Genomic DNA, 13,331 nt, shown 5'->3' on the forward strand with positions numbered 1-13,331 from the left:
AGCATTCTTTGTGTAAAATAGTTTTTTCTACTCTAAGAGAAAGAAAATTTCCTGAATTTATTGTTTATTCTGGCACTTCTTCTCAAGCATCTTTATCGAATCAGAAAATTTTGTCATTTTTCGACTCTGATTTACCAATGAAGTATAGAAAACTTTAGGTGTCAATACCAATTTTGTAGTCGCCATGGTGACCGGTCACCTGGGATTTGTCATGCCCTGACCTGGATATGTCTTAAGCTTTGCATATGATTTAATATAAATTTTTTTGTTTGTATGTGACATATAGCATAAACCTCCATGCAAAAATGCTGCTAGACATTGGTTGAAAACCACTGATTTGAAGCATGAAAAAAGCTGATCTGAGTGCTGTTCATTTTGCACCATACAATTACATTAGGCTTTATTACTGTTCATTTGATTTTTCAATGAACTGATTGAATAGGTGTCACATTATTCAGTGAAAAAATTCTTTTTCTAGAATATTGTGCAAGATGTTGTCTCTGGTATGGGAGAATGGGGAAGAAATGCTACAGTCATGTCACAGACCTCTGTGAGTAAAACAAAAAAATCATTCATTTCTTAATCATTTTATGAATGATAATGTGTTCAAGGTTTCTCAGAAAACATATCTAGTAGCTCTTCGAAGCTTCTTAATTCTAACTACTTTCACAGTAAAGTTTAACTTGGTAAAAATCTTTATTATGTTTATTTTTAAATTAAACCACATATTTTTACTAGGAATTACTTTACATTTCTTACTTTGCTTTTTTTTTATAATGTATTCTGAAAGCAATAAAGAATGTTGCTTTTTGAATTTATCTGAACTACACAGAATAAACAACCTCATTTTTAAAAAGTTAGATTCTGTTAAACAAATATTCCAATAATTATGTGTTAATTTTTTGAAATGTTAAATTTTTTAATGCATAAATCAATTTGTTCATCTTTTTTTCATGCAATGAATTACTCCCCTCTTGATGATTAAAACTTTGTTGTATTGCCATTATGACAATTTATTTCAATTTTACACCTGGAGAGACAAAGCACTTCATAATATGTAGCAGGGGAAGTCTAACAGAATGCATTTGTATCTGAGGTGTTTGCTTAGTAGATACTACATCATTGATAAATTGACTATGTCTTAGCTCACAAATTTTTCAGCTGAAAGATTTTTTTTTTGCAGTTTCTCAGCCTTGTCTAATCAATGTTTTAGTTGATATAGATACACTTAACACAGCTGTGTTGTAAATTAAATTTTCATGCCTGCCATCATCAGACTTGCTGTCACTTTAGTTTAATTCATTTATGTCCACCTCAGAACCATTTCTAATGTGTTTTTATGTAATTTCTCTAGAAACCTATAGAAATCATGTCTTGGCCAACAAATTTTAATTTGGAACGAATTAGTTTTGTTAGCCAAAATAAATAAATATATATATATATATATCACTTCTAGATTGACAATGAATGAATACAACATTTTTTTTCAAATTAATGTATTTTTCTGATAGTGATAACTTTTATAACATGAGAGCTTGTGTATATTTTCTTCTCAGAATTAAATTTCTGAAAGAAAAACTATTTAACCACAGTTGTGCAATCACTGGATGTGGTGTAAAGCAATAAATACGTGGTAAATATTTTCTTGATAAAGCTCTGACATTATCTTTAAAATTGATTCCTTGGTGATTGCATTTATTTTTTCTTTAGGATGATGGTTCTTCTGTAAATGTCCACATAGATCTTGGTCACGTGCCTCTACAAAGTGAAGCACAGCTGCGCATAAACCAAATAAGAACCATGCTCAACCATGCTAACAACATAATTCAATCTCTTGATGTGAGTGCATTTTTGATTCTTAAATTTTCTTTTTAGAAAAATTTAAATGTTGAACATATGAGGGGAAATTTACGTTTCAAGCTGCATTAGTTCTGTTTGTGTGTGACCTAGTCTATAAATAAATTGTTTTTATAAATTCTGTTGTTTTTTTTTTATCAGTTTCCTTAATTTTAAAGTTAGTAAATATCCTTGAAAATTTTTTTTTTTTCAGTTATACAATTTAGACCTAAACTCTCAACCATTTTATTCATATACGTATGTGTATATATGGCTTATGGATAATGCTTTGGATATTGGTTTATATGATAAAATCATGCACTGCATAGCTTACATGATGAAATAACGAATCTTTAGTTTTTTCTTGTTCAAGTTCAGTTTAGGTGCATAAGTCAGTATTGGCTTATTGATTTTATGATTACTTTTCTCTTCTTAATGATGTTTAGAATGCAGCTAGTGGTCGAAGTGAGAATTCTTCTGAAGCAGACCAAAGAGCAAATGTGGACTCTGAAAGAAATGAAACCAGGGTAGATGGACAAGACACGACTGATGACATGAATGGTCGCCCGGAAAATGTGCTGCATATTGGGCAGCATGTGTCAGGTGGACCCCATGACATACCCATGTTTTCCCAGTTCTCTGATACTTCAACAAGCAACAATAGCTCCACTCCTGCAACAGCTTCTGCATCGAGCACAACTAGGGACTCAACTGCCAGGGTCAGTAACATGCTTACATTAGTTATTTACCACAAGCTTTTTCTTTTCATTTCTATCAAACTCGTAGTTAACCCTTTAAGTGCCATTGATGACATATCTCGCCCTCTTTAAAAGCCTCTTATTTCCACATTAAAAACTCTAGATACTTTGTAAAGGTGATTTCTCGATGGAACAGTTTTTCCTATACTCCCTTTGGTTCACACTTGCGAAAAATCAATAATTCCTACTTTTTAAAAAAAAATTGTGTTTTGAAAATGGTTTAGTGATTTCCCTGCTGTGCACTTAAAGGATTAACAAATCAACAGATGGTTTTATTTGTGAAATCAAGTAAATTGTTAAACCCAAATTAAACAAGATCACCATTAAGAAGAGAATTCAAAAAGATTTCAAGATAGAAAAATTCTACTATCAAACTGTTTTATATTCCTTTTGGAATAGTTTTCATAAGAATCTATGCATTTTCTCATTCAGTCAATTCATGGTTCGAAGTGCACAGGTTACCTGTTGTTTTTTTAACTATGCATAACATTTTTTTTTCCTTGTTATTGCTTGCATCTGAACATGAAAATTTGGTTCCTCGTATTATTAATGTAAGTGAATTAAACGTCACTAGCAGTCACAAAATTCAAACTGAAAGTTTAACATGCTGGCATCATTGTAAGCTAATGCATTGTTGTAGTGAAGAAGCCTGCCTGGATTCCACTCTTGGGACACTTTTCTGCCCAATTTTTCAAAATCTCTTCAAAGCTAACTGCATACCTATCAGCTGCTAGTGTTACTTAGGTTTTTTTCAGAGATACCCTTGCTGTGTGGTAGACTTTACAAAAGAAAAAAACCCCTCCACATAAATCTGAGCTGTCTCTAACCTTCATGTGCCTCTAGGTGCATGTGATTTTCCAGGGAATTTCATGCATAAGTTTTTAAATCCATTGCTAAATACAACCACTTCATTAACTAACATAGTTGTTTTACCATTGTTATATACATACCATTGTTTCCACTACCTTATTTTCTTTCCAGTACGGCTTGTTTCCTTCACTTTTGTAAGAGACTTCTCATCTTTAAAGTTTTCCATTACAGATTGCTGTTTAGTGTCTCATACATGAAAATCTGAGTTTCATCTAGGGCCGCCTTGCACATTTTTCAGATGAAGACTGTGATGGAGAATAGTTGCAACAATTTCTGAACAATTGTTCAGTGATGAGTTATCTGCAGATATTAACATAATCTTTCCTTACCATCTTCAGAGCTTGAATGTGTGTATCTGTTTATGTCAAAGTTCTTCCAAAACAAGGGCCTTTCAAGAAAATTCTGCATACCAGTAGAAAACTGCTGATAGAATCTTCAGTCCAGAAAAGTCTAGGATAAACTTTCACAGTATTCCTGAGATTTGTTTTGTTTTAATCGTAAAATGATAGTTATGGGGTGGAGGGGGAGAGTCAACAAAATTCATCAAGTTTTTAATGCTACTGTAACAATGTTTACATGATTTTATCAGCTAGGCAGTTCTGATAACGAATGCTTCACTGTAATTGTGTTGAACAGACATTGTCAGCCATGCATGTTATTTTTTTAGTTCTGTAATTTTATATTAACTTCAATATTTCTTTACAGGCTGTTCCATTTTCGTTTTCACCACTCACAGCAATTCCTATTTCTCAGTCCACAACTTCAAATGCCAATTCTACCTTTGGAGAAGGTCTTGCACAAGCGGCAAGAGCAGCTGTAGCAGCAGCTGTTGCTGCAGCATCTACAGCTGCGGCACGTGCTGGAGCACCTTCATCTGTGAGTGTACGCCATAGTGTAGCTGTACGTGCTGTAGATCGAGATAGAGGTAATATTTATTGTTTTAGTAAACATTTTATATTCAAATCATTGTTACGCATATAGATATTAAATAATCTTGCTCAATTTTCATGTTTATGCCAAAACATCAGTTATTGACTATGGTTTTAAATTACTTTTTTAATCTTTGTTATACCAATTTTGTGTATTGTGATGCTTAATTTCATTTATAATGGATTGATATTGTACCTTTCATTTTGAAAATTGTCACCCACCAAAAGTCATTTTTAGGATTTGTGTTCTTTCTGTTGATTTTTTTTTTCACATTTGTAACAAACATTAATTTTTTTTGTTGGGGGGGGGGGATTGCTATATCTCCTTTAACTTGATACGTGTCGAGAATTTTATTTAAATTTGTATTTTATTAGAAAGGTTCTTAGCAAAGGCTATATTAGGATTCAGAAGTAAAAAAATCCACTCGTTTTAAATAGCACTAGTGGGGGATCACATAAAATTATTCATGAAAAGATACCTATGAAAGACACTAGTTTTCTTAGTATGACCAAAAGCTAACATTTAAAAATCCTTGCCATTGTAGTTCAACTTTCAATGAATTAATTATATTCATTAAGTCATAAGAAGCCGCTGTGGTGGTCGAGTGGTTATAGTGACGGACTCGCGATGCGAGGATCCGGGTTCGAACCCCACAGTGGTGGTCGGCTGAAGTTGGTTTTCTGTGGTTCCCAACTTCAAGGCGCAAATGCGAGCCGATCTCCCCGTTAAAAAGTCTCGCCACAGAGAGCAACAGTCCTACAACGATAAATCATTCAATCATAACACTTCACTCATAGTTAGAAAAACTGGTGGCAGATGGCAGCACTACACATAACAAGCATTACAGAGAAACAAAAAAAACTTCACGTCAGGTTCCACTACACGTACACGCACATTCCCGCATGTACCGATTCGTTGGGGGTTCCACGGGGGGGGGGGGGGTGTGGGCGGGGTGCATGGGTGGTGTAGCAGTAGTAGGTAGGGCCTCCAAAAAATGGCTCGGGGATCCATGATGTTCTCAAGTCAGCCACCTCGTTGGGCAATTTGCCTGTTGTGGCGTTGTATTTGTATTTGTATAAGAATTGTAAATAATACAGTGAAACCTGTCTATATGGAATCAAAAGATAGTCCACACGCATTCAATGGTTAGTGCTTTGATGTGCAGTAGGGTGGGTCAAAAAAAATTTTTTTTTTTTTCAAATCTCTATGCAATGAATGCCCGAACTGTACCACCAATCTTATACCAACTTATCCTGTTACCGAGATTGTAACATATCACCCCTAAGGGCTAGTATATTCCATTAACCTTAACACAAAGTGGACTTCCAGGAGAAGACCTGACCGAGTCACTGGATTTGTGTTCATATAATTTTTATTTATGTTAACCCTACAGTGCATACTATTGCCAATTAGCACCATCTACTTTAAATGTGTCTTTTCCCATTGCCAATTGGCAACTTCGTGTTTGAGGCATTCATTATTCCCTTTTTTAATTTCCTTTCAAAAACCATTCATAGGTGGCAGTAAAACTCCTCAATTAAAAAAAGAAATGTAAATTCTGTCACCTGTCAAAAAAGAAAATCACTGTAGCATCAAAATGACTTATTTGCATTTCTTTTTTTTTACTTTGAAGTTTGCAATCCAATTTTTTTTTCATTCTATAGTTTGAATAATAAAGAAGGTAGTTATATATTTGAAAAGTAATACTTCAATACTTTAATTTTATATGTGATTTTACATCCTCTGTACGACCCTGTATTAGGTGTATAATTCGGAATAGATTTTTTAAAATATTTTTCCAGGCTTTCTAAAGACTTCAATAATTATGGAAAAAAATATCAGCTCAAAAGAAAAAAACAGGCATTGTTAGGGTTAATATCGCGATATTTTACTGTATTGATACATATATATTTATGTTATATGATATGTATTCACTATTTTTAAATACCTTGTCTGACACGGGCGTAGGTACCTGCAGGCTTCCGTTCTGTCATCATAATAATTCCATGATCTCAAATTGCATAGCCATGTAAACAATGGGAGAAGCCTGATCAACTTCCTCCATTTTGTTGAGCCTGTTGCCATCAATGAAAATAATGTTCCAATAATTTCAAGCCACATCTCCATATCCATCGAGTGACGTCAATATCTCTGTGTGCCGAAGACCAACAGTATGCCAATTAGTCCGACGATAAACTTATTCTGCACCACTATAACTACTCCTGGCTGAAACTTCAGCATAGAATTCATTCTTCCTATGTTCATCGTACGGGTTGTCTGTATTATGTGTAACCTTGAGCACTTGTGCTCTACAATGTAACCTACTGACATCATGAGATGCTGAAATCACTAATGATGTTTAACTAACTTCGGAAACGTAATATATTGCAGAGACTGCATTGACGCATTATAACGTGTCAAATACCCAGAATTTCGGAGAAGGACGCGTAAAAATTTCGTTCATGCGTCCTTCCCTAGTTCTAAGAAAAAGGTAGAGAGAAAATCTCCCCAACTTTTTTCCGTGTATCATGATCGCGCGACCTTGAAAACTGGTTTTACTACTTTGTACACTACTGTATTGATATACACGCGGGTTGTTGAAGAATAAGATGAGGGATATTTGGTTGCTTCCCTGAATGAGAGGTAGTGTACATAAGTTTCACATTTCGGATTTTTATTACCCTGCAGATTTTCTCCCTTCCGGCTATATACGGGAAATTACGGTACTTCCGCAGCTATCGGCCGGCATTCAAAGACCGTGTTTATACTGCGTAAATTTGTCTTGTTCCTACAATATTGCGAATGCGCATTTTTTTAAAAAAATCGTAAAGGATTGGAATGCCCGTTCAAATTGTAAAACCTTCCCGACCCAGTGTCCTGGGCTCTGGACTAGAGAGGGGCACCAAATTCACCCTTTATAACTGTTTTTTCTACATTACACGGGTGTGCCAAAATGTGTACTTGCCCTGTTTGAGAAAGTGTCTAGTTGCGGCGCTAGATAGATGGCACCATCTACTGAACACAAAACACGCCAAATGCTGGGGGCACACACATAATCACACTGTTAAGTTTCTCCAACACAAATCTGACATAGCTAAGTAAATTAACACATAACTAATAAGTAAATTATACACATACACACGCCTACTTTGGATGGTTGATTGGGTAGGGTGTGGGTGGAACTCGACGTGCAGCTACCTCCTGTGATGAATTCTGGGTCATTTTGTTGTGGCAAAAGGGGCAAAGATGGAACAATGAAACTTGAAAAAATTTGGTAAATTCTTGTTTTATGAACATGTTACGCAACCAATAAACATTAAAATATTAATGTTTTTTTAATTTATTTTACTTTATTGAACCATAAAACAAGCATAACATAATAGATTGGGGAACTTTAAGTAATATTAAAATAAATGTTCAATTTCGTCGATTTCTATAAACTTCAAGTGTGATGCACGCAACTGGAAGATATCAACCGATTTAAAACTTTTATGTCATTTTTCTTATTAAAGGAGGCAACTTTTCCGCACTATAGGGAATTGAAAATAAAAAAATCATATTTTTCGACCCACCCTAATGTGCACCTTTATAAAATGGAATATTATTTCAGACTCCTGACATTCTGTTTGGTACGGGTTTCACGTTTCACTGGATTTTTTTTTTTTTTTTGCAATTTGTCTTTGTCCATTTCAGTAACAATATCTTCTAGGCCTATATATTTCTGCTCTTAACTATCAGAATCGTGTAATATTTCATATAATTTTTATTTTCAACCATTTGATAAGCTCAGTCATTTGACTACTTCATCACTCACAATTTAGGGCCATTACTAGGCTGACCATATTTCCTCGAGAAATTGGGTTTCCAAATATGGGAAAATACGTGACATCGCCAATTATTGTTGAGAATGATGCCAAAAGTGAACAGAGTTGCCAAATATTGCTGAAATTACGGAAAAACGCTATGGCAGGAAATGAAGCATTACTGCAAATTGTAGTGGATTAAAATGAATTGCATGAAACAAAACGTTCACCAACACAAATGTGGGATATTAATGTTATTTATAGTTGTAATTATGATAATATAATTTATGGGTTGAAAAATAATTTCAATCTTTGACTTCAATAAAGAATAAAAATCCAAGTAGACGTCATGTAAAAAATGGGACACTTTTACCAAGAAGTTGGAACGGCCAGAAAAAGAAAAATATGGGACGTATGGTCACCCTGGTCATAACCTACTTTGGCTTCCATTTGCATCTAGATCATTTCATTTTATAGAATACTAATATTATATGGTATTTTTTTGCAGTTATTTGCTTAATCCTTATGGTCTTAAGTATTCAAAACTTTTTATGCCTCCACTTTTTTCAGTTCACTTTTATCCATCTTGTACAGTAATCAATTTTTAAATTTTATTTTGTCTAGTTTTTTGAAAGAACTGTTAACTCAATCAGACAGTTATTACTAAAGAAAGAAACAGTAGTATGGGAAATTATTCACTGTATGCCAAATAAGGGTGAAGTCAAGTCAAGAGAAAATTGAATTAACATCTTTGTCTGAAAATGTTTTCCTGAGAAATAGAATACACTGCCTCCTATGATATGCAGATTATGGAAAGAATTATGAATCTTGAAATGTGAAATGGGGTGATCTGTGTATGTAGGATGACATTCCATGTGTGTTTTATTTTCATTTATTTATATTCTATTCTTTGTATAGATAGCGGTGGTACTAACCAAGCACAGCGTAGAGGCTCTTCTGAGGGTCAAACTGCTAATACTAGTGTGCCCTCTGAACAACTTTCTGGTCCAGAGTCAGAGTCTTCAACAGATGCCAATCGTCAAGCTCAAGTTTCAGTTGAAAGCTCTTCCAGTGACCCTGTACCATCTGCCTCCTCTACAACCTCTTCTGGTACTGCTACATCAACTACTACTACTTCAACTGGTAATACCAGGCGTGAAGTGACGTAAGTGTGTCAAAGGTCTAGATAGAATGGAGTGTAATGTTTAAAAAAAATTATTGTATTATTTTTTATAAATCTTATTTCACACATTAAATGGAGCTAAGCAAAATTAGTCTTGTCATAATCTATTGTTAGAATATTGATTACTATTGATATGAATTAATTATGCACTTAATAACGTTATTGTATTGTACACTAAGTTTTGATAGTTTATATAATTCTATCGCAAAACATTAGCTGAATTGATTTGCATAATTCAATTTAGTTAATTTTTCCCCCACTGCCTTATGAGTTATTTTCAGCTTTTCAACGAGGTTTTTTGCTACAAAATCAGGGATTATGCCTTTATATAATGAACTTTGATTGGGTAGATTACTAGTATATTCTTTACCTTCAACCTTGTGAAGTATGTGATAAATTTCAGTCTTGAGTGTAGTGTTTCCAGATTTTTTTCCTCAACCACAGTTTTTACCAACAATTTGATACAAGAGTGATATGGAGCTTTTTTATTTTCATAGAAGGTATCAAGTAGGGGGAGAATCAAAATAAAATAATCCTTTATCCAATTGCATGTATCATAGACTTGAAAAGTGAAATACAGAATTATGCTTTTTATAAAAGTTACATAAACAGTTTTTAATGGGATTAATTTGTTTTGAACTGTGATACCACCTTATATGTTTCTGTAAATTCCTTCCCTCTTTTTTTCTTTATTCATATAGCCTCCAAGTGCTAGGATCTGATGTATTTCATATTTATTACTTACCTCTTCGTTTATTAAAGCCAATAACAAATTTGAGAAAGTCTGGCTCACAGAAGGTGTAGTCATAAGTAGGGCTCAGATTTCTGTCTGCATTTTTTTTTTTTTTTTTTTTTCATATCTCAATACTTTTGCCCGATAGAGCATATTTTAAAAATTTTAAGGCATGGTTTGCTTATTTCATGATTTTTGATGAAAAGTGAATTTTTTCCTCGCTATTACAATCCCGCTTTAGACTAGCTTTTGCAGTTCCCGCCTCTGACGAGAGCTCTTAGGGGTAGGATTTTTATGCACTAAAAGTGAAACATTGTTTCTGATTGGTAAAAAATCCCCAAATCCAGGCTGTCCAACCAATCAGCAATAACATTGAGTTGTTAGAGCATAAATGTCCTTCAACGACACCGGTGTGTGGCTGTAAATAGATTAATCATCTGAATCTTTCTGTGTCTGTGATGAGAAAAATTTTGAGAGTTTTTAAATAAGAATTATATATTTTTTTTATTTTGTGCTTTTCTAAAATTAAATACAACTTGGCTAGGTATTTTTACCTATAGATGGCGGCATATTAATTCTGAATTTAAAGGGAAAAACTTGCTAAAGGAGAAATTTTGGCTCTCTTGATGGGGTTAGTCAGTAAAATTAAGAATTTCTGTTCATACATTAAGTAATGGGTCAAAACTCAAAACAATTGAAACTGCATCAACACTTTTCGTTATATTTTGCTAAAACTAGTGCTATTTGAGATAGGGATGAAACATTTTGTAGGACATATTTTTCGTTTTATAGATCATATTTAGTTTTTTTAAGAGTGCAAAATGCATATTTTATAGAACATAAAAATCCTAGCCCTAGTCAAGTGTCAAAATCGGAGAAAAATGTTTTTTGTTTCTGTATATGATCATTTAGAAATATTACTTATACAAAGTAAAAATTCTTTCTTTAAGGTGCAAATAAAAATTTGTTAACTTTAGATCATATGATAAACACTCGATTAAAGTGTTGGCTAGATAGATCTATATTAAATTTTGTTCCTCGTAGATATAATATGATCACAGTAATCAAAATTGCTCATGAATGTTTCAATGAAATTAGTAGCTTATCAGTCCTTAGTTTTAAAATGACAATGAATGAATGCCAGGGGCTCTGCCACTGGACTTATCCCTTTGTTGAGATCTCTTCCAGCCTAGCTTCATGGCAGAGGCTGGGACAAAGTGAGTGCATCTAACAATCTGAGTGTGCAGCTAGTGTTGTGTTTGATATTTCAGTGCTGCCATCTATATTTCAAATTGTGAGTGAAGTGTAATGATTGAATATTTGCAACGTTGTAGGCCTGTTGCTCTATGTGGCGAGACTTTTTAACGGGGATATCGGCTCGCATTCGTGCCTTGAAGTTGGAAACCACAGAAAACCAACTTCAGCCGACCACCACTGTGGTGCCGGTGGGATTCGAACCCGGATCCTCGTGATGCGAGTCCGTCACTGACCACTCAACCACCACAGTGGCAGTTTTAAAATGACAATTTTCAATAGCAGTTTTTTTCTCTTTTTGAAAAACCATACTATTGAGGACGTGTCAGTGCATATGTTTGCATGCTGAAAGTGAAAAATGACTGAAAAAAAACTATTTGATGAAATTTTCACTTTTTTTTTAACGGTTTATTATGATCATGATGAAATGTTGGATAATGATGAAACAAATTTATCAAGAGATCACATGGATCTGTACTGATGAACATGAAGCATTAATCATTATATATGAAGTATAATTGATTAATTTCAATACAATTTCAAGGACAGAACAAAAACAAACAAAAATACTTTAAAACCCTAAAGTTAGATTTATTACAAAAAATGTTACATTGTACATTGTGATCGATGGAAAGAAATTTTCCAGATCCTCCAATGTGTTCATTTTGATATTTAAGTTTTCTTTCCAATTAATTGCCGTGAGATATATCATCTACACGACTAATCCTGAACACTGGAGTCATCTGTTTTATGCATATACTGTATATCTTACCGTCACAGATCCAACAATATTTGAAGTTTTGTTCCTTGCATAGCGTAGAATGAAAAAACACATTTTTCATGTACACGCTCAAATGTTCATTAAAATAAACCAATGTAGATCAAAGTCTGCTGTTGATCATAGAGGCAACCAGTTTCTTTGATTTAGTCAACTTGAGAAAACTGTCACGATTGTATTTTGTATTGAATTGAATTATGGTCAGCTTTATTTTATCTTTCTTCATCATAGGCACTCAATGTGTAACTGTAATATTGTCCATCAGATCACGTTGCAGCTGATCAGCTAATCCTGCTTTCAATTCAGTCATACTCTCATTTTCAGTCTCTGTAAGCCTTGGATCTCAATATTACAGCGACATGAATACTGTTGCAGTTCACCAACTTCAATCTGAAGTTTCTTGACTTCAGATTTCAGTTCAGAATTTTCCGATGACATCTCTTGTTGCTTTTTTTTTTTTTTTTGTAGATCGAGTGTCTGGGATTGATAACTCTTGTTTTGCTCACCTAAACTTTTAATTTGATTTTGAAGAAATTAAATTAAAATTTATCAGTTGCTGTATATGTAAATTTGTTTCTTTTACAGTCATCCGCGCATTGAAGTAATTGCTAATCTGTGGGAAGAAGTTAATGCTCTTAATAACAGGTTTGCACCACATTTACAAAGATGCATGGAAATTATTAGGTCTGATGCCACACTCACTAGTGCTGTAAGTTTCATGCTAATATCATTTGATTGATTTATTTTATTAATTTTTTTTTTTTGTTCTACTTAACTTATGTTCCCTCCAAGAATTCTATAAATAATTGCTAACTTTTATAAATTTGTCTAGTACAGACATGTTCAACCTGCTGTACTCCACTTCATGATGCTAACTGAAGCTTCCTGTTCCCTAAGAAGCTTAAGTCTCATTTTGACTAGATCAGGTGTGGCAATCTCTCGGGGTAAAAGGCTTACATTCCTTATGGGACAGAGCCTGGGCCTCGACTGGTCTTACAGGTCAGAGGTGTAAGAAAACAGTAGGCTTTCATTGCCAGCTTCAGGGTTAAAATATTCTTAAGCAAGGAGCTGTATTGTAGGGAAAGGATTTCCAAACGTTTTGTCTATAACTGTGTTTCACATCATCAGGGAAAATAAGCAGAGTCAAAGAAAAATTAGGATAAGCTCCTGGGCAGCAGACTGACTT

The 13,331-nt window shown here is 34.0% G+C and overlaps 1 protein-coding gene across 3 annotated transcripts in view; it reads left to right on the forward strand.

Moving 5' to 3' along the window:
* Nucleotides 1-13,331, forward strand: part of LOC149087795 (large proline-rich protein bag6) — a 96,606-nt gene that overhangs the window by 25,468 nt on the left and 57,807 nt on the right. For 2 of the 3 annotated variants that reach the window (XM_089231709.1, XM_089231710.1), the window contains exons 6-11: nucleotides 479-550; nucleotides 1,711-1,839; nucleotides 2,283-2,555; nucleotides 4,170-4,389; nucleotides 9,116-9,362; nucleotides 12,731-12,854. In XM_089231709.1, the coding sequence (XP_089087835.1) occupies nucleotides 479-550; nucleotides 1,711-1,839; nucleotides 2,283-2,555; nucleotides 4,170-4,389; nucleotides 9,116-9,362; nucleotides 12,731-12,854 (1,065 nt within the window). The remainder of the gene's footprint in view (nucleotides 1-478; nucleotides 551-1,710; nucleotides 1,840-2,282; nucleotides 2,556-4,169; nucleotides 4,390-9,115; nucleotides 9,363-12,730; nucleotides 12,855-13,331) is intronic. The other variant, XM_089231711.1, reaches the window with a different exon arrangement.

The sequence above is a fragment of the Pholcus phalangioides genome, unplaced genomic scaffold (assembly GCF_987345545.1).
Source record: "Pholcus phalangioides strain wild (caught in Gottingen) unplaced genomic scaffold, Ppha-v1.0 ptg000004l_1, whole genome shotgun sequence".
NCBI classification, from domain to species: Eukaryota; Metazoa; Arthropoda; class Arachnida; order Araneae; family Pholcidae; genus Pholcus; species Pholcus phalangioides.